We start from the raw sequence: 21,205 nt of genomic DNA, 5'->3' as shown, positions 1-21,205 counted from the left end.
ACTGAAGACTGAAGGTAAAGGTCTTATTCAAAGTAATTATATAGTATAGGGTACTTGGTTAGAGTTGACTGTCCCAGGACATCATCAAATGCTCTAAGCTACCATCCTTGAGAAGTTTCTTTATTAATCTTTGAAGGAACAAAAATAGTCTTAAATATATTTTACTGCAGAATTCTAAAGCTCTTTCAGGGCTAGTGTTAAGAAAAGAAAAGAAAAGGAAAGGAAAGGAAAGGGAAGGGAAGGGGAGGAGAGGGGAGGGGAGGAGAGGAGACGAGAAAAGAGAAGGGAAGGGAAGGGAAGGGAAGGGAAGGGAAGGGAAGAAAAAGGCTTGAATATCCATTGTTATGATACAGTATAGTTCCCAGCTTTTCTTTAGTTACAGGTGTACATAGTATGCCAGGTAAGGACCTGGAGATTGTTTTTGTTGTTTTTTTCAAGAAACTTGAGAGCAGAATATGTTTGTACTAGACAAAGCATTGGTACTGTGCCGTGTTCTGTGATGCTCAGTGGTTTCTATAGTATTGCTTGCTGGAAATACAACTTGCACTACTTTATCAGAAATGTTATTATTTTCCTACCCAAAAGATACTAGTATGTCCCAGTGAACATAATCCTTTCCATGCTTTTGCTTGTTGAAATTAGTTATGTTCATGGAAGTGAAAACTGAAATTTTGGAGCACAGTATAAAAATAGGGCTTTGTAACACTCTGTGCCAAAATCTCAAGAATAGGATTACACTCAGAATAGAGTGGTTTTTATTTGTTTGATGCCTGCTTGTGGTTACATATCAGCAGACATTCTACTCTTTGAGCTTAGTAGCATGGCATTAAGCAATAAATTCTTCATCGCCCTGAAATAAAGTAGACTCAAGTTCACTTTTTATAACTGAATTCAAAAGTTTCTATTTTCCAATAGTAATGTATAAATAAAAAGAACGGTAATAAGTTTTGCTCTCCCCTGTGATTTTCCTGAGCCTTGAAGTCTAGCATCTGACACACCACCTACCTCACTGTATGTGTACTTGTCTAGGTGATATTTCAGATGGAAAATTTCCAAGGTCCGGAATAATTTATAGGTATTACACTAAAAAAACTGATTCAGCAGCTGTTGCTGATGGGGAAGGTGGTAAAAAGAGAAATGCTTAATGTGGGCAGTACTTAACTTTTACTGAAGTGCATTTGAAAATATTTAACTATTGTTTCAAAGTCATTTTTCTCAGAGAAGAATGACCAGAAGGTTGACACGTACATTCTCTACTATCTTCCTCAATACTTCTGAATAGGAAAGCATTATTTTTCTGAAAGTGCTTTCTCTTTCAGGACTTTTAGCTAACATCAGTATTACAATTTACATTTGAATAGAATGGCAGTCATGAGTGCATTGCTGGCTTTCCCATACTGCCTCTAATTACTGTGGATGTAGTGATAATATATTCACTGTTCCTCAAGAGTTTATGGACCAAATCACAGAATCACAGAATTACCAAGGTTGGAAAAGACCTACAAGACCATGCAGTCCAACCATCCACCTATCACCAATAGTTCTCACTAAACCATATCCCTCAACACAATGACCAAACATTCCTTGAACACCTTCAGGGTCAGTGACTCCACTACCTCCCTGGGCAGCCCATTCCACTGCCTGACCTCTCTTTCAGAGAAGTAGTATTTCCTAACGTCCAGCCTAAATCTCCCCTGGTGCAGCTTGAAGCCATTCTCCCTAGTCCTATCACCAGTTACATGAGAGAAGAGGCCGACCCCCAGCTCACTACAACCTCCCTTCAGGTAGTTATAGAGAGCAATAAGGTCTCCCCTGAGCCTCCTCTTCTCCAGTCTCAACAATCCCAGCTCCTTTAGCCGCTCCTCATAAATCCAGAGAGGATAGTAAGGTTAGAAGGAATCTATCCCTTTATTTAAGTAAGGATTAGATCTTGCTTAAAGTGCTGGGTGTGAGCAGTATGGTGCCTGTTTAATAGCCTTAAAGCATTGAGAATCCAAAGTAAACATGGCGACAGTTTCTGGTCGGTGTAAGACACTGTGGTTGGTCTAATGTGACATCCCACAGCTGCTTACCATTGTATAGACCAACACTGAACTACATACTAGGAAGTGGGAAAAGGTTTTCCTGCCTAGGAAAATTATAGGTATCACTTAAAGGCCAGGGCTTCTGTTTGTAGTCTGTGGTCAATGGCATAACTTCATTTTCTTAGAACAGTCCAGGAGGAAGGAAGAAGTGGAACAAAGAAAGTTTTGTAGAAAATGAATACATGTCTAAACATAAGCATCTTTTTTTCATTCATGAGAGGGAAATAAATCACAGTATTTACTTGACCTAACTTAATAAGAAAGTTTAGAGAACCCAGTTTAGAGAATTTTCTTTCGTGCACAAGTAGTTAGTTGCAATCAGTGTAACTGCTTCTGTGAGTGAAAACTGCTTGTGCAAGTGGTGAAATCGGCCTCCTAATCTGCATGTTGATCAAGTTCAGTACAATTGTGTAGTGTTACTAGAGAAAATGAAGGCTTTCTAAACCATTCTGTGGTCACTCACAATTGTTCTCTTTTCCTTTCTGTCCCACAGATACTCTGCGTCTGCGTGCTAACAACAATCCTAGGATGTATATTTGGCCTGAAGCCTAGCTGTTCAAAAGATGGTAACTAACATGCCTTTTATTAGTAACATTTCTAATAATTTCCTTTTTTCTTCTTCTGTGAGTTAATTTTAGTATTATCAGAATGCCACCCTTTCTTGCTACATGAAGGGGTTGGATACATTGGTTGAAATAGTTTCATTTATAGTGGTATGAAAATACCAGGAAATAAACATCAGGTGTACTTAGTACCTGTGTACTCTGTGTACTTCCTTGGAAGGTAAACTCATCCCTGTGCTCAGTGTCTAAGCTGGCAGATTCCATGTATCCCAGCTGCATCTGTGGTGATGTCACGTGGCTGACTTTTCTCAGTTCCCTATTAAAAAAAACCAAAAACCAAAAACCAAACCAAAACAAAAAAACAAACAAAAAAAAACACAAACAAAAACAAAACCCAAAACCCAACAATTTATATTCTATGCTGTCCTGGAACATTTATTTTTCATCATTTCCAGTCAAGTATGAAAATAAAAAGGTTAGTTTTTTTTTACTGGTTGAAATTGTAGTCTGAAATTGTTCTTTGTGGAATTTTTTGACTGTTTTCTACCCTGAAAATAAACGATGGCTTTTTGATGGTGAAGTTTCTTAAGATAGAAGGTTAAACATTTTAAGAAATCAAGCTTCTCCTTCAGAACAATTTTATTCATGCTACAAATCTAAAATAATTGAAAGTCTGTTTAACAAACAGTGCTGCAATTATTTTTAACCAAAATGCAGAATATTAGCTCCTTATTAAGAATCTGTTTAACTTTCCCCATTTTATTAGAGCTTTACCATACCACCACATTATTACCTTTTTCTTTATTACCTCATATCACACACTTCAGGATTTTTGAGAAGTCAAAGGCAGAATTGTGGATTCACTTCATTTACTGCTTACAGTAAAACGCTGGCCAAATAAGGTGCTGCTAATGCTGCAAATCAGTAGTATGTTATTATTTTTTTTCAGGCAACCATGTTTTACTTTAGAAGGCTCTGCCTTTCTTGCTTTAAAACTGAACAAATATTAAACCAGTGACCAGTACACAAAGGTTCATATCATTGTGTCTGATTGGGAACAGATCTTCCTGTGTCTCCGAGAGGTACTGTGACTGTGATACAGTGGGATGTAGAGCTGAGCTTCTTCAGTTTCTTTGCTGGAGTGCCTCTGTTTTGTGTGAAAATAGCCATTCAGACTATGGAAGAATTGCAAGCCTGCCTCATGCAATTTAGGTTTTAACTGATGCTTATTTACTTACCTAAAGTAGATGATTGTCAGCCCCAAAAATGAAGATCAGTGTTATCTACACTTTCAAGGCTCTCTCTAGCTGAAACATGGGTTCATGTTTCTTCTTATGGAAATATTTCATGTGCTAAATAACTGTACAAATATCTCCTGGAGATGCAGAGAAGCAGTGGCAGTCACAACTAGAATTGTAGTCCTTTCTTTCAGTGATGTCTGCCAGAAATGAAGCACCACATTCCTGTTAAAGCAGGACCTTTTTTTTCTGTACATCGTGACATTTTCATTCAGTAAGAGAAAATAAACATATTTAGTTGGTTTAAGACTTTTCTTCAGCTGCTGCTTTTTTTTTTTTTCTCAGCCACACTGTCAGTCAACTGTGTCACTCTTTAGGCTGATTATTTTCTTTGCATATTGATTAATAACACTAATCTATATTACAGTAAAAACCTGCAAAGGTCGTTGCTTTGAAAGGACCTTTGGAAGCTGTCGTTGTGACAGAGATTGTGTTAAGCTTGGAAACTGCTGCTTAGATTACCAGGAAACATGCATACAACCAGGTAAGGATGGAAAAAATTATGGAGGCAAGCTCTCATATGGGACGGCACGTGAGCTCTGTTGTGCTCAGGTGGTCATTACTCCAACTTCAAATGGTTTTCAGGGGGCAAGAGAGGGAAGACTGAGCAGCACAGTGGCTCTGCTGCAGCAGTCCCATCTCCTCCTATACTCTCTATGTTGGCGATGGTTTTACTAAGGGTTCCTGGGGAAGGAGCTTCAGGGCTATGTGTTGCTGTTCTACACACCAGTAAAGCTTCTATGCGGTTAATGGGAGAGAGAGTGTGAGAGTGTGTTGCTGCTCTCTGCCTTGAGCAAGAACTGTGGCTGAAGGTCTCAGCCAGCCTTTTGTTTTCTGTGCTTGGGAGTGAGAGAACAGTGGCATGCATTGTCCCATGGATTCTGTATACTGGGTCTTTGTGTCAGTTATGACCCACATGAGAAAGGGGGAGGAGGAGCTGCTCTGTGAATGGTCTTTTCCTATCCAATACCCTGCTGCCCTATAATTCCCCTGCTTCAGTGTGAAGCAAGGTTATCATGCTGGCCTCTGGGACAATGTGGGACAACAAAATAGGCTGCAGTGTTGGAAAATGGTCTCAAAGCAGGAAGTTGTCATGATTTATCAAAAACTGCAAGCCAGATAGGCAAAGGTGTGACAAGTACCATGGAGAAATTAAATGGTGTAAGATGATATTGTGGATAGTAACACTAAAGACAGAACTTATAGTTTTACCTTAATACATGATATATGATATTCTTACCACTTGTTTCTCATCTTGCCCAACTTTACAAGTCTTTGTAGAACTTATTAACAGTCTCACACTGAAATTTAAAATTCCAGTGCTGACTTTTTAGAACCAAATGATTAAACTGAACTCAGTTGTTTGCTTCAACTGATTATTGTTCAGAGGTCCTCTGCATAAAACTTTTTGCATGTTAGAAAACTTGTGTGGGACTTACCCTCCTCTCTGTTTAATTATACCAGTTTAAAGAATTCTTTAAAACAAACAGGAGAGCCTGTCTTACAACTAAGTTAGGAATTTTCTTGATGCAGTTGCTGGGGAGCTTGTTTATAGTATGCATTTATTGGATTAAGTCCAAACAAATTACCATACTTAAGGAGATCTATAGATTCTTTCTGTTGACCTTTCATGATCTGTGATATTTTTAAGCATATGCTGCATAATTATCTTCAGATGTCTGTGCATTCAAATTGTTTAGCCATGGCGGTTAATGTCTTCCAAAATGCCAAAGCTTGTGCTATTATTCATGCATCAAATACCTCAGGACTTTTTTTTTGTGAGTACACATTTGAGAACTTACCATTCAATATTTTAATGTGACACTTGCATGAATGTTAACTGTTGTACTGTCTGTCGTCTGTTTGTAGCTCATATATGGACATGTAATAAGTTCAGGTGTGGAGAGAAGAGGCGACCAGAATATCATTGCTCCTGCTCAGATGATTGTGTGGAAAATAATGATTGCTGTGTCAATTATCAAGCCGCATGCAAAGGTAAATGCCCTCAGTGAATTCCTGTACTGTCTCTTGTGTACCTGTGTTTGTTTGAATGGAGTAAGGACATAGTATTTTTAAAAACATCTTATAAAGCAAAAAACTTGCATTGATCAATAAAGTAATTTACTGTCTTGAAAAATAAATTGCACTCATTTGTTTTAAGGAGAGGCAAGCTGGGTTGAAGAAGAATGTGAGGACATTACTGAACCTCAGTGTCCAAAAGGGTGAGGATATTGTGTATTTGCATAGCTCTGCTCTTTGCTTTTGAGATTATTTTCCTTCATGTGCCTTCTTGGGACCTGCTTGCCTTTCTTACTCATAGTAGGAGAGACTGCCAGGCAGCTGGGGACACCCATTCAGACAATATTGGGTTGTGCATACTAACAAGCCGGGTTGCTCAATCCCAGCAGCACTCACATATCCCAGCACTTGCTTGACTTGCAGGGTATATCTTTTCCCACACTTTGCCATCTCTCACAGCTGTGTGTATGTTCTGAGGAGCCCTTCTTTGTGCCAGCCATACTGTTACTTGAAACATGCTCCAACATACCCAGTCTCAGAGGACCCACCTGGCAGTCTCAGAGTCTGAAGACTTCCTCTCTTCCGCATCACCCATGCCTGCTTCAACCCCATAGCTGCAGGACACGGGCAGATCATTGTCCCAGTGTCATTGGCACTAGGTCAGAATTTTTAGCAAGCTAGCTGAGCTACTTTCTTCTGAAGGCATAAAAAGGTTCCATGTGAGCTCCAATAGGATTGTTGATCATTGGGTCTGTTCCACATGGGGTCTGCTCCTGAAAGCTGTATGGGACCAGCATGTGAGCTCAAATAGTACAGCACAGTTCCCACCAAAAGAGTCAGGCTGCACTTTGTGTAATGTTCTGGCTGTGGGATCTTCAAATTAACTGTAAAGCTGAAATTGATTGCACCCCGCTGTTGGGTGCATCAGGCATTAAGAGAAGTGACTTAGCCATTTGTGACTGAAAAGTGTTCCACTAGAAAAGAAAGTGAAAATATGCTGTGGGAATGAGTTGAGTTCAGCTACATTCTTGTCTGAAAAGTGTCAAAAACAAATGTTGATGATTTTGAAATGATGTGCTGGAAATATACTTAGCAAAGTAAAACTTTTTTGTTGCTGTTGTTACTCTTTTTGACTTAAGTATTTAAATCATGCTATCTTTATCTGAGTTATAATATTGTCAAAGTGTATTTTTTTTAATGTTTCTATACCAAATGAGCATTTTCCATTCTGATTCAGAATAGCAAACTGACACTTCAGAATCTGTTTCAAGACAGATACTGGAGGTTCTTTATGCATTAAGTCCAAGTCCCTGATAAGCTTCTACATAGAAAAGCTGTTGCCAGCCAGTTGTGGAAGCTTTTGTGATTAATTCCTCTTCTGAAGTATTAGTGTAGGGCTGTGTGCTGGAAACTGACCCTAGGATGCTGATTAAGTTGCAAACAAACAAGAGCCTCACGCAGATCCACAGTTAATGGTGTAAATGTCATAGGGCAACTCCTGGTGGTTAACTTGTTTTAAGGAGATTTTTGTTTTGTTTTGTTTTGTTTTGTTATTTTTTTCCTATTCAGCCCATGGAAAGAATGCATAGTTACTTTACTAAAATTGTTTCAATTGTGGCAAACCCAGAAATGTTGCAATAAAACCCAGCTAAGGAAAGGGTGATGTGTGGTCAAATTTGAATCAAGCAGTGTTTACTGAAAGCTCACCTCAGACTGTTAGCACACAGGCTTCTCCCCAGACTGACAAGTCTGTAAACAAATCACTTCTTCCTGTGGCAGAATAAGCAAGAGCACAGTTGACTTGAGCTTAGCACTTGGTTTTTGGTCTCAGGGTATTGGTTCTGATTCTGTACATATTCATGTATTTGTTTTCTGGGCTCAAATTGGATTGTTCATGTAGTGCAGAGGAGATAAAAACTGCAGTGTTGCAGCGTTACGTGTTGATGTGCTGAATCTGAGAAAATTTGCTGATTTCAGTTAGACTGCTCAAATGCTTTAAATGAAGTACAAATGAAGATAATTATATGAGCTTCAACAAGAACCAGTGCCAGATCCTGCACTTTGGTCACAGTAACTCCATGCAGTGCTAACAGCTAGGGGCAGAGTGGCTGGAAAGCTGCACGAAAGGATCTGGAGGTCTTAGATGACAGCAGGCCTAACTTAAGCCAGCAGTGTGCCCAGGTGGCCAAGAGAGCCAGTGGATCCTGGATTGTATCAGAAAAAGTGTAGCCAGCAGGAGCAGGGAGGTGATCGTCCCCTGTACTTGGCACTGGTGAGGCTGCACCTTGAGTACTGTGTTCAGTTTTGTGTCCCTCACTGCAAGAAAAATATCAAAGCCCTGGAGTGGGTCCAGAGAAGGGCAGTGAAGCTGGTGAGGAGTCTGGAGCACAAGTCTAATGGGAGCAGCTGAGGGAACTGAGATTGTTTAGCCCGGAGAAGAGAAGGCTCAGGGAAGACCTTATTGCTCTCTAAACTGTCCTGAAAGGAGGCTGTGATGAGGTGAAAGTCAGTGGCTTCTCCCAAGTAACTACCAATAGAATGAAAGGTAATGGCCTTAAGTTGCACTTGGGAGAGGTTCAGACTGTATATTAGGAAAAATTTCTTCTCAGAAAGAGTAATCAGGCACTGGAACAGATTGCTCAGAGAAGTGATGGAGTCTTCAGTGAGCTGGAAGAAACCCATTCATTATTTACTTTCTCCTTGATAATTGAATCTCTATTCTTCCTGTTGAAACCTACATACAGTTGATGGAAAAGAGAAAGTTTTACTTCAGGTACTTTATGACAGTGTATAGGCAGAGTTCTATAGAACTTCTCTGTGTACGATGTTTAGCTTTTGTTGTTATTTTTGTGGTCTAACCAGGCTGAGAAGCAGGTCAGCTTGGCAGCATTGTCTGCAGTTCAGTTCCCTCAGCCATACTGGCTGGTGAACCTGCTAGACCACAGCAAGCCTGTATTGCCTGCGTTATGTTTCCATAGAAGCTGGTTTATAGGAGTAGATAATTACCACTGCATTTCCTTTAACTTGGAGTCAGGATGTAGCTGTGGCATACGTATTTATCCAAGTGCTGTGAAATAGCCTTGTCGTACAGCTTGCACATAGCCAGCATGAATCACAGACAGGGCCAAAACTTGGGCCTCTGAACTCTCACCTCTGCTTGGCTTGTGATAGCACGTTTTGAAAGTAGCAAGTATAAGCTTAGATACCACCAGAAGGTAATGAAATCACTGATTTATCTCAGAACTGAGCTTAGGTCAGTTTGTGAATTAGGGTTTTACTCAAAGGGAATTGCACTGGAGCTCTTCCAAAGAACACAGTCTAGTGTAATCTTTCATGCTGTGCTTCCCTGAATACAGGATAGATCATCAACTATTTGAATTTCAGCATGAGTGGAGGATACAAGAAGCAAAACGTAGCAATGGCCTATCTTGTCAAGTCTGATTTATGTGTGTGAGGTGGTCAGTACCTGGATTTAAGACATATTAAGACATATACTCAGTAGTTGGTTTATTTGTAAATGCCAAAGGCGCAATATTATCAAGTCCCTTTCTAAGGAGTTTTTGGTTTTTAGTTAGATTTGTAAGCAAGTAATATTGAACAGACTTTGCCTCAAAATTCATATTTTATTGCAGGAAATTTGCAGTGAAATTTTTTAGAAATTTTTTCATTGGAGAGAATCAATTAAAAAAAAAAAAAAGAAATTGAGAGAAAGTGATCAAAACCTGTGATAGAAAAAAAAATGCCCATAATATGGGTGAAGAGATAACGGGTGAAGAGTTTTCTTACTCTTTTTTTCACCAGAGACTTTACTCTTGGCCTTGATGGTCATACATTTCTTGTTCCTAGCTTGCTATCTCTATTAAACTTTCCAAAAGATGGTATTACAGATGATATATAGATGAAAATCAGGCTACAATCACGTGTTACAAATACATTTTAATAGTTTATTTTGTTCTGAGACAGGGTAGGCTGTATGATGGTTCTGACTAAAGAAGTCATTTTGGCTGAACTATTTTCTAGTAGTTTCTACCTGTTGATTAAAATTTTCTTTGGATAGACACGTTCTGGTTGTCTGACTAATCTTCAGGTTAATGCAGTCACGTTTGTTTTAAAATGAAGTAAGGCTTATAAATGTTTCATTTGTCAGGGTAAATGGTGGTTTGGATTTTTTGTGTGGTATGTCACTTAGGAAATTGTCAACACTTTGCAAGTAATATTTGTCTTCTATCATCACTGTTTTATTTTGGGAAACTGAAGTGCAATAAAGTTTTTTAAAAATTCCATTTTACAATTTGTAAACAGTAAAAGGAAAAATGAGCTTGCAATTGGCGCTTAAGTTATATGTTCATTTATTTTAGGCAAAACTATATTTTCAGTGATTGCTTTGTTGCTGGACTGCAATGCTTTGGCAGCCTCGCATGTTCTCTATATGGGTTCAATGTAAGGATATTTTTCTTCGGAGAAGAAATTACTGATGTCTATTCCTGTCAATGATGCAGTGGTTTGAGTGCTTACAGTTGGAGAGAAATTGTTTGGACAGGGCTGAAGCTGGGAACAAATCAAGGCTGAAAAACGTAGGTACTGTGGAGACTGGAAAGGGAGAATTTGTTTTTGCTAGTTCCAGTGAAATCAGTTTCTGAATTTACCTGCCAAATTCTGGCTTGAAATATTGTTACAGTGTTCCGGTTGTAGGGCCGCATTTTTTGGTTTGAGATTGATGGTACTTGCTGTATAGAGGGAATGGTGGTTCAGTTCTGTTTGGTTAAATAATCTTTGTAAGATGAAAGGAAAAATGTTTGAACATATCCTGTACATGAGATTTTTCGATTTTTCTTACTTTTGTATAGTCAGAAGATAAATTTTGGTGGTTTTTTTTAATTGCTTTTTTTTCTTTTTTAAGTAGAAAAAAGTAAATTGCAAATTGTAGAGGAGCAAAGTGAATAAAGGAGAGGTACAGATTACCACTGCCTTTTCTCTTTCCCTTTTCTTACCTGGGGATGGAAGGAATTGGGTGATGCTCCAGTGGGGCTGACTTGAGGATAGAGTATAGAAGAACCTAGATGGGTTGTGTGAGCATCTTGGCTTGTACTTTATTTTTATATTTGTGAAGTTAGGCTCTGTCACGGGGTGTGCATATGTGTCTGTGCACCTTACCTCAGCCTCTTCAGGCAGGGTATTATGCTAGCCTGCAAAGAAAGGGGATGCAATGGATATCTTCCTTGCTGTTAGGCCAGCCTGCGAACCTTTCTGCTTGGGCCTGGTTTGTAGTCCTCTCTTTATCAGCCTGGTTTACAGTCGCGTAAGGAACATGTCTAACATTATGGGGAAAAGTTTTAAAATTAATGATATGAATTTATTTTTCAGTCTTACTTTTAATACTTGATATTCTGTTTATACAGATTTAACAAATCTCCGGTGTTACTGTTTTCGTTGGATGGCTTCAGAGCAGAATATTTGCAGACATGGGGTGGACTTCTACCTGTTATTAGCAAATTACGTGAGTAGTTTTCTCTTCTAAGCAATATCATGCTGTCTTACCACAAAAGCCCATTGGTTTTGTTTTTCTGTAGATGCCGCTATTCTTACTTTTAAAAATCCTCACTAATCTTGCATAAAAGTCAAGTTTTTGCCTTATATAACAGCTTTGTAGAGAACTTGAGTTTTTGGGGGGTGGAAGGGCAAGGAGAAGAGAGAGTATTAGAAACAGTTTGTCTGGACTTTGGATTTTCAGTATAACCTTAAAAAAAAACAGCTACACAGCCCTTGCAGTATTTAGGAGACAGACGCTTCTGCTGTGAGTTTGATGTAGGCTCACATTTTAGTCTGCATTGCATAGCGTCTCATACTTAGCTGGAATGGCTTTGAAGAAAATGAGGTAGAAGGCATTTCCTTTTGTTTGAAAAAAAAAAAAAGAAGGAAGATACTAGGAACAGATCATTTAGAAGGGCTGGACTGTGGCATAGAATTATGATGAATCTGAGAAAACCTTCAGCAAACATTTTCAGAAAAAATTAGAGCTTCATAAATGCAGATTTTTTTTTTCTGTGGACTGTGTAGCGTCTTACTGAACTTTGAAGTTTCTCAGTAACCTTACTTTTCCTGTCTCTATTTTGCCTTTGGTCTGTAAAGAATGGTGGCATTTCTTGTCTGAAAAATATGCCAATCTTGTTGTCATTCATAAATTACTACCTGGTGTGACTGGTTTCAGTTTGACTAAAAATAAATCAGTAAAAATACTTGCCTTTTTACAGTGGTTGTTATAACTCGATCTATTCCGGAGCATAACAATTCACAGATGTATTTGAGGTTTTGGCTTTTTTTTTTATTCACTGTTAGAATAAAATGAGGCTTTGAAAAAATTTCATAAGATGCAGTTACTGAAATTTTCACCATAAGAAGGGCTTTGAGAGGAGATGCTGGCTGTAATCAGTGTTACAGCTCTGACTGAGATATGAGACAGTGGTGTCAAAAAGCATCTGCAGGACTTCTTGGCTGCCAAGTCCACTTCTATATGCAAAGTTTCTCAGTTCCTAGGTACAGTGCAACTTTTCTTGGTGACTTTCATTATAAGCTTGTATTTCTGTTTCCACTGAATCCATGATGAATTCTAACTACTAAGAAATTCAGTTGCCTCAAAGGAATCTTCCAATGTTTTCATCAAAGAGCCATGGAGATTTTGGTGATCAAAAATCAGATTGTTTAAAGATTCTAAAATCAGAATGTCTAATAATGTTTCAGACAGAATAAAATGAAAAACAATATGGATAGAAATACTATTTCTATGTTAATTCTACTGTTTTCTACTACTCTGGAACACTTTTTGTAAGCTGATAGTCCTTTATAATACAGTATAGAGACTAATCAGCCTGGTCTTCCTTACAAAACCTTGCTCTCTAACCCTTTTTCCTCAGTAAAGTTGTTGAAAAGCTCGGACGGGGCAAATATCCTTCTGTAAGAGAAAAGTCATCAGATATTGGTTTCACTAGGGAGTAGATCATATGACACTGAGCCTTCAAGTCTCCATGTGCCTGGCATCCCATCCATCTGTGGTCACTGAAAATGGTGCAAGCTGTCATTTCTGTGAGGGCATAAATATTCCTACAGTATTTTATTGTGCTACAAGGGGTAGTGAAGTCTATCCCCCTCTGGGAGACTGAAAATTATAATGAATAAATTGCTTGGCAACTGTTAAAAGATTGTGCTGAATCCTTCTGAAGCTCGTAGTTATCCCTTAAAAGGACCGGTTTAAAACATTTATAGTTTATGAATGATGGCACTTACGAAACCATGAACAGTTTTCCATCTTATCTAGTGTGACTGCTTACAGTTTCCTTAAATTAGAGTGTTGCTAAATCCCCAGATTTTTCCCTTTCAAACACTCAATGGCAAGTACAGTGTTCAGTTGTATTGCTTGCTTGCTTTCTAGTATTGATAGAAGAGAGAAGATAATGGCTATATTTTTAATTCAGACATACCTACAGTACAACTCTCCTTGTCTCCTTGGAGATCCTTGGTAGAATAAAAGCCTATAAAGTAATATCATAATTTCACATTTAGCAAGATTTATTACACACCCACACCTGTCTGTTGAAAGTGGGGTACTCAGAATAGTGCTGAGGCTTCTTGGGGAACATATGCATAACCATTATGTGTACACAGAGGTTCAGAGAGGTCATATTCACATGCTTCTTTTCCACTGTGATATCATAATTTAAAATAAATCCTTTTGTCTTCAGTTTTTAACTAAGACAACAAACCAAAAATAGGAGTGATAACTCATGGAAAGTGTCATAAAAAAAAAACTCTTGAGTTTTGGACAAAACATGTTCTGAGTGTATTTTTTCTCTAACTTAAAGCAAAATTAACCAACCAACCAACAAAACAACCCACACAGAGGCAGTAACTGCTGTTCACGAAAACAGCATCAACAACAGATTTGCAGTTGGTTGAAATTCATCAACCAGTACCAAAGAAGCACAGCTAATTATTTGTTACTTCAGAACACAAAGGTAAAGAGAATGCCTGTGTAATCTGAGAAGGTTTTTATTGCTGGCTTCTTTTTATCTTAATTCCCACAAATAAATTAGTTCAACTAAGACTCAATCCAAAGCCCCAGTCCCATGAGTTCTAAGTACTTTGAAACAAAGCTTTTTGTGTTATCAATCTTTTTGTTCTCTTTTATAAGTATATATGTGACCCAGAGTGTGAGTAAAGAAGATCCAGTGGTCTTCTTTCTATAGGATCATTACTTTGGGCTCTTTAGCATCCATTGAAATGTTTTTGGTTTTCACATTGTATTTTTAGTGTTAGGTATTTTATTATTATTATTAATTTAAATGAATGAAGGCTATTATTTTTTACCGAAAATCAGGTCCCATACATTTGCCTGTGGAAATCTAGGCAGCTAACTTGAGTAAACTGCTGAATTGTTTTGGCCTGGAAGATGTATCTTCAAAATAATAAAGACCGTGCACTAATCTTCTTTTAATCAAGATAGAGGAAGCTTTGAGATTTATTCTAGAATAAGAGCTTATTTAAATAAATAATTAAAGAAAGTGCAAAGTGATTTGATAGGTGATTGAGAGAGCCAGGACACCACTGTGCATCAGCTATTTCATTTCTGAGAGCTCTCAAGGAGTTAGTTTAGTCTAAAGCTGCTCATTTCACCTTCTGCTCAGCAGGACAACTTTGGAGGGAGTGATTTCTTTGATTACAGTGAGGGTGGTGAGACACTGGAACAGGTTAACTAGTGTTGTAGTTGATGCTCCAATCCTGAAGGCTTCAAATGTGAGTGTGGATCAGACCCTAAGCAACCTGATCTAGCTGTGGTGTTCCTGTGCATTGCAGAAGAACTGGACTAGATGGCCCTCAGAGATCTCTTCCAACTCTAATGATTCTGTTCTTACCTATGCATGTGCTTTTCAAAAGGACTTGCTCATGTGACCATTGGAGTTAGTCATTAGGAATATTTAAAATTTGTATTACTAACCATTCATTCCACTTGTATAAAAGTGTGGGAAGAAACAGGAGATATTAACTCCAGAATTCTGAAAAATGAAAACTTTTTGGAAGCATCATTTAAAAAAAAAACTTAACAACAAAAAGTGTTTTTGCGTGATAAAAACTTGCTGAGGTTTTTTCATCTGTAATTTAGCTGTTTTGCCTTCTTCCCTCTCTCTAGAGAAATGTGGAACGTACACTTCCAGTATGAGACCAGTGTATCCTTCAAAAACCTTTCCCAATCACTACTCCATCGTCACAGTAAGTATTCACGTGTATCGTGTTTCTGCTACTGAAGAACCTTTATTATCAAGTTGTCTCCAAGTCAACAGTGTTTTTTCTCTTGTGTGGGTTGTTAAAATTATTGGATTTTGCCTAAAGAATGTGGAAATATGTTTTTATACTCTACAAAATTTGGATTAACAGTCATTACATAGCACTATGATTAAGTGGTTAGGTCTAATCTGATTAAGTAATTGAATTCTTCCAATACCAGCTGTAAAAATTCCCATATAGGTGCAAAGTCATGTCGCTTTTCAACTCCTAATTTGTATTAATACTTCCACTAATTGAAGATCTCTTTCTTCAGTATGAAGGCAGCCTTGTTCCACTTGTTTAAGGCATCTTGATCTTACCCAAAGATGAGTATGAAATGAAAGATTTGAACATTGCATTAATGTTCATTTAAAGAAAAGAAAAAGAAGATTTTCAAGTCTGGATGCAGAGCTGGAATCCAGCAAAGCCTTCTTATTTTCATGATGTGAGAGCTAAAATTCAATTAAATACTTGAGGATCTGTGTCTTCTTTTTTCTCTTCCCAGTGTTTTGGACTCTTTTGATAAGCAAGCAGGAGCAACAGGAATGAGATTTTTAATTGTGTTTCCTCCCAAATATCCATGTTTGAATATGCAATTAGAGGCATTAATCATGTTCTACAGCCACTTTAAAGTATCTCTAAATACAGTGTAGAGCTTCATCTCAGCTGCCTATTATTGTGAAAATTAGCAGGCCCTGATGTTTATGAGGGCCCTAATGGTGTTGTTACTACATCCTTTAATCTAAAAAGAAGCCAGTCTGTATGAAAGCAGAGTAGTAAGTCTTTTCAAACTACCTAGCAGCTGGTGACTCAGAGAACTTCTTTCACTGTTTACATGGTCATTTTCCCTATTTGGAGCTTTCAGCCACTAACAGATAATTTTCATTTGAAATACCTACTTTTTATCATTACTATGTTTCTTATCTAACTGAGAAGCAGTGAAGAATTAAAAGACAAGGCTTAGTTGCAATTAAAGGTATTGATTTTAAATTTGGGAGTTGAGTTACTGAAGGAATAAGGTTACATAGTTATTTGATTTGCATATTTGTCTAACAGGCAGCTATTTGTGTGGCTACAAGGTTCTTTTTCTTTATTGCATTGCAACAAGGTTTAATCTTCTTTACAGGGACTGTATCCTGAATCTCATGGTATAATTGATAACAAGATGTATGACCTCAAAAGAAATGCATACTTTACCCTTAAAAGTAAAGAAAAATTTAATCCGGAGTGGTACCAAGGACAGCCTGTAAGTATTACTGCACTGCTGAGACCATACTGCAGTGTATTTTCATATTATTTAATGTCACTTGGTTACATAGTGATGTTGAAAGAGTACAGAGGGTACTTTCAAGTCAGCCAAGAAGGGTTACTCAGCATGGTTAGGAATTGCCATAGTAGAGCCGCAGGATTAGGAATGAAACAGCGTAATAGACTTTGTTGAACTTCAGTGGAATTTTCCCCAAGGAGAAAATAGTTTAAAATAACTAATGAAGATACCAGAATTTGTTCTGTTCTCAATGTCAAGTGTGTTTACAGTTAATTCATCTAAGGAAATTGACAGGCCAGTTAGCTTTGGTAATAAGCAGTAATGAAGGTTTGTATTCTGTCCAAATTACTATTGAGTCTAAAGATACAGTTCTAAAAGAAAACCTTGTGGTTCAGTCATACTCCTATTGCAAATCTGCTGAGACTGCCATCAAAATGAAATGGTATGGGAAAGGTTGATTGAGGGCTAGCATGAAGAATAGGAAAGGAACAGATACAACCTTTTAATAATAGTGGGAGGACTGATTTTTTGAGGAGAAAAGAATAGTTAGACTTTGCAGACTGTGGAGAAGAAAATGGTGCATGAGTCAGATGGGAAAAATACACTGAAAGCAGGAAAAAACAACCTGTAAATCATAGAATTTGTAGTAAAATTAAGAGAGTAGACCTAACTGTTGTTCCTATATTTCACAGTATGCATAGTTCCTTGGAATATTCCTGCTCCTCCTTGCTTACTGCACTGTTCTTGAGACATTTCTGCTTCATGGTATTCAGCCATGGTTCTGCTGTTGTGTTCACGCTTCTAGCTGTGGGAACTGATAGCTCCTGCTTCTGTCCTGGCTCCCCCTGGTGCATCAGCAAGCGGGATACAGGTGTTTGCAATAAGGCATCAGATGGGACTGTTTATTGGAACTGCAGATAACAGTGATACCCAAAATTGACTGTCTTGTATGCTCTGCTTACTTTTTTAGTTTTTCATCTTTCTGGAATGTGCAGAGGTGGTGGGAGTCGTTTGCGGTTGAGTGAAATCCACTAATGACAATTATTCTCCTGCAGATTTGGCTAACAGCTATGTACCAAGGTCTGAAAGCAGGTACATTCTTCTGGCCTGGATCAGATGTAGCAGTTGATGGGACTTTTCCAGATCTGTATAAAGAATACAATAGGTATGTACAGTCTCATGTCTTGGATTAATATTTTACTTTAACTGGGACTAATCCCAGAAAAAATATAGAAGTTTTCCTGCATTTCTTAACAGTTGTACACAGTATGGAAGAAAAGTAGGCCCCATTTAATTCCATTTCACTGTAGATTATTTGTCTACCTGTTTTGTCATTCCTCAGCAAACATTTTAAGGAAAGGTAAGGAAAAAAACAGCTTTGAAAAAGTACTGGCTTTTTCATTTGTTTTACTTTTTGTTTATACAAGTCTTCTGTGTGTGTATTTAGAAATACTCAATCTATATCTCTCATAACATGAATAGATCAGGCCCACGAAAACTAAAATCTTACTGATAATTTGTTCCAATGTAAAATTATTTTCACTGCAAATTTTCAAAATATTTCACATTAAACCAGTGACAGATATTTTATTCTGTGATTGGTCTTCATTGCAATTAATCATTTTCTGCCTAGTGAAAATGCTACATAAATCTAGTTATCATCATTTATGTAATAATCTCAACTCTCTTCCAAGAAACCAGGCTTCTCATTTCTGTCTTCATAGGATCATTCTGTCTTCCTAGATCCTTAATGTAGCATGGAAATCCTGATTCTTGACTTAATATCAATACTTTTCTTTAGTGACTTGTTCAGCTAAACTTGTGATAGGTATCTGAATTATTAACTTTGTGAATGCCTTGTGTTATTGCAGGTCAACATGCTTATTGTTGGTCTATTTCAGAAATTGATATGATGATCTACTTTGTGACATAGTATGAGAACTTGTACTGTAACTATATAAACAAAATCCAAACCTAAGACTTTTTCAAAACTTAATACAGAAATGAAAACGTACGTGTGTCTTTGTAACTTTAGATCAATTATTCTGTTTGTAAAATGAACTCAAGCAATACTGAGAGCTGAATGCTAACCTGACTGCAGTCAGTGGGGAGAACGTTGACTAAGCAAACTTTAGAGCAGGTTATTAACTCTTGAAGAATCCCAGAAAATTAGCACAGATAAACTTGCATTCTCTTATATATCCATAAATACCATCCCATTGAATACAAATTTCTCTTCAGAAGAACACTGATTTTGTAAAATGTGTGACTAAAATTTTGTACATCTTGGAAATACATATAGTTGATCTTCTGTTGTTTTCATACAGCTCAATCCCCTTTGAAGAAAGGGTGGTAACTGTTCTTCGCTGGCTGCAGTTACCTGAAGATGAAAGGTAGGTATACAATTGTGAGTTTTGTTCCAGTGGTATTGCAATGAAATACTTTGTAAATATGATTTCAGTTTTAAATAGTCTTAAACATTACTCTGGCAACGTTAAAGTACTGTTAATGCAAGCCTGTTTTTATGAGTGAAACCTATTTTTACTGTTACATTTCTCTCTTTTCCTTTAATGTGTCCTGCCTCTGAATGATAGAGTTGTTTCTGATATTTTGTATCCATTGTTGAAATATAATCTCTTCAAGCCGTCTCAATGTGTATGTAAAATATTACATTTTTGATACTGTTTGATTTAGACCACACTTTTACACTCTGTATTTAGAAGAACCAGATTCCTCAGGCCATAAGTTTGGACCAGTAAGCAGTGGAGTAAGTAATTTCTTTTTTAATTTCAAGTTTTGATATGATTATACAATAAAGCTTTATAAATTGTGTTTGATTAACTAAGACCACAGTCAGCATACTTATTACAAAAAAAATTTGTAAATAGATGATTTGTCCGTAATTAACATTGATGCATAACATGTAATAAGCAGCCTATTTAGAAAGTCTAATTTTTATATTTTTATTTTTTTCAATAACTTTTATCACCAAAGTGTGTTTGGATGTATTGTGTGGTGTTTTATCTGTCCGATACTAATTCTGAATGATGAATTTAGAAAACTAAAACCCCCTCAAAAAACCCAAACCCACCACAGCAACAGAAACACTACCAAAGATTATATACTTTCACCTTGTCAAAAACAGAGGTTTTAGTGGTGATGGTCCAATTTTGGTGGATAAACATTCACGTTATGATTATCTATCACTTACTCCCAGTCTCTGTTCAAAGGTTAAATGAATCTTACCTCCCTGAGGTTAGAATTAATGCCTTCTTGGGAAAAGTAATAAAAGGGAAGATATCACAGGCTGTAATATATCTGTTGTATAAGTAAGAAGTCTTTGGGAATGATCAATGTTTCTGTTTCCAAGAGTATTAAGTGGCTTTCTATTTTTACAAACTGAAGTGAAAAATGCAAAGGAAAAAGCTCTCAAAAATTCAAGATCTTTTTTTGAATGTTTATAAAGCTTGAGAATCTATCCAGATATCTTGATTTTTTTCAAGGGTAATTTCAAGGATAGTTGCCGCCAGGGCTGTTCCAAATGGGAATTTTGAGGCAGATTGTTGCAGGCTTGGCTTCAGTCCTCTGGTGTTCTGCCACCAGCACTTGTGTTCTAAGGCATTCCTTGTAGTCCTTGGTTGTGCCCCTAGTAAATTGACAAGCATCCTCAATTTCATACTTTAAAACTGCTCTCACAGGCTGTAATCTGATTTTTTTCCAAATGTTTTTAACTGAGAAAACACACAAAAACACGTAGCTTAGTCTTAGTACAGTGTGAGGGGCAGAGAAAATTGGAACCAAGAGCTGTAGGGATACGGCCATTCTTCTGTAGATAGAGGTAGTTTTGAGTAGTGCAGATCCTAGGCAGTCTTCAGACTCTTGTTCCATTTAGCATGATAGTTATACCTCTTGAGCCTGTTCTCAACAGACACAAAAAATATGCATATGAAGGATGCGAAACTGAGAGAAGTGGAAATAGACAAGAAGCAAGTTTAATGAGATATTGAGAATGCTTCACTGTCTTGTCCTCAAATTTCCTCCTTTACTTTGCACCTTCTTATGTTCCTCCTCTATGCGCTCCCTGTTGTGAGTTTGAAGGCTGCTGCATAGTTGGTTAGTTGCCCTGTGTCCTTCACCTGTGTCTGAACTGCATCTCACCTCAAATGGAGGGATTTTTATTTATTATTAGCACGTACTTTTGAAGTTTAAATTTATTCCCTCTCTCTAGAAATGTGGAGTTCATTGTTTTTTTTTAATTGTTACTTACTTATTGGCTTTTTTTTTTTTCAGTTAAAATGTTTAAGATACTTGACATGCCTACTTTTCTCCTTGCAGGTCATTTTGGCATTGCAGAGAGTGGATGCTATAGTTGGGATGCTGATGGATGGTCTCAAACAAATGAACTTGCACAAATGCCTGAACATTATTTTTATATCAGATCATGGTAAATTTATCTATATAAAATATGTCACAATTTTGAAAGGCTTTTATAAAGTCATATTCTGAATTTATTCTTGCATATTTCTGGTAATGTTAACATATAAAATATGTTTTATATTATGAAGATGGCATAAGAGACAATCAGTTTAGGTGGGAATTAGGCTATGAGTGTTAGGAAAAGAAGTGAAGAGCACAGGGAGGGCCGCTTGGTAAGAGAAG

General features: G+C 37.3%; 1 protein-coding gene across 1 annotated transcript; it reads left to right on the top strand.

Annotated features, from left to right (window-relative positions):
• Window positions 1-2,004: 2,004 nt before the first annotated feature.
• LOC100544125 (ectonucleotide pyrophosphatase/phosphodiesterase family member 1-like) lies at window positions 2,005-21,162 on the top strand. The gene is made up of 12 exons (XM_031552219.1): window positions 2,005-2,043; window positions 2,578-2,650; window positions 4,313-4,429; window positions 5,815-5,940; window positions 6,107-6,167; window positions 11,364-11,461; window positions 15,146-15,225; window positions 16,406-16,525; window positions 17,602-17,711; window positions 18,874-18,939; window positions 19,241-19,313; window positions 20,882-21,162. The coding sequence occupies exons 1-12, from the start codon at window positions 2,005-2,007 to the stop codon at window positions 21,050-21,052; spliced, it is 1,134 nt and encodes a 377-aa protein (XP_031408079.1). The 3' UTR covers window positions 21,053-21,162.
• The last annotated feature ends 43 nt before the right edge of the window (window positions 21,163-21,205 follow it).

This window comes from Meleagris gallopavo, chromosome 2 (genome assembly GCF_000146605.3).
Source record: "Meleagris gallopavo isolate NT-WF06-2002-E0010 breed Aviagen turkey brand Nicholas breeding stock chromosome 2, Turkey_5.1, whole genome shotgun sequence".
In the NCBI taxonomy this organism is placed as follows: Eukaryota; Metazoa; Chordata; class Aves; order Galliformes; family Phasianidae; genus Meleagris; species Meleagris gallopavo.
This window is presented reverse-complemented; position numbering and strand designations above follow the sequence as displayed.

What these genes read in the sequence shown, in the direction of transcription:
- LOC100544125 (XM_031552219.1), top strand. Translation starts at nt 2,005, where the DNA reads ATGGCGACAGTTTCTGGTCGGTGTAAGACACTGTGGTTG. An exon ending in GGAAACATGCATACAACCAG is followed by an intron (nt 4,430 to 5,814) that starts GTAAGGATGGAA and finishes GTCTGTTTGTAG; the next exon opens with CTCATATATGGACATGTAAT. An exon ending in ACCTGTTATTAGCAAATTAC is followed by an intron (nt 11,462 to 15,145) that starts GTGAGTAGTTTT and finishes CCCTCTCTCTAG; the next exon opens with AGAAATGTGGAACGTACACT.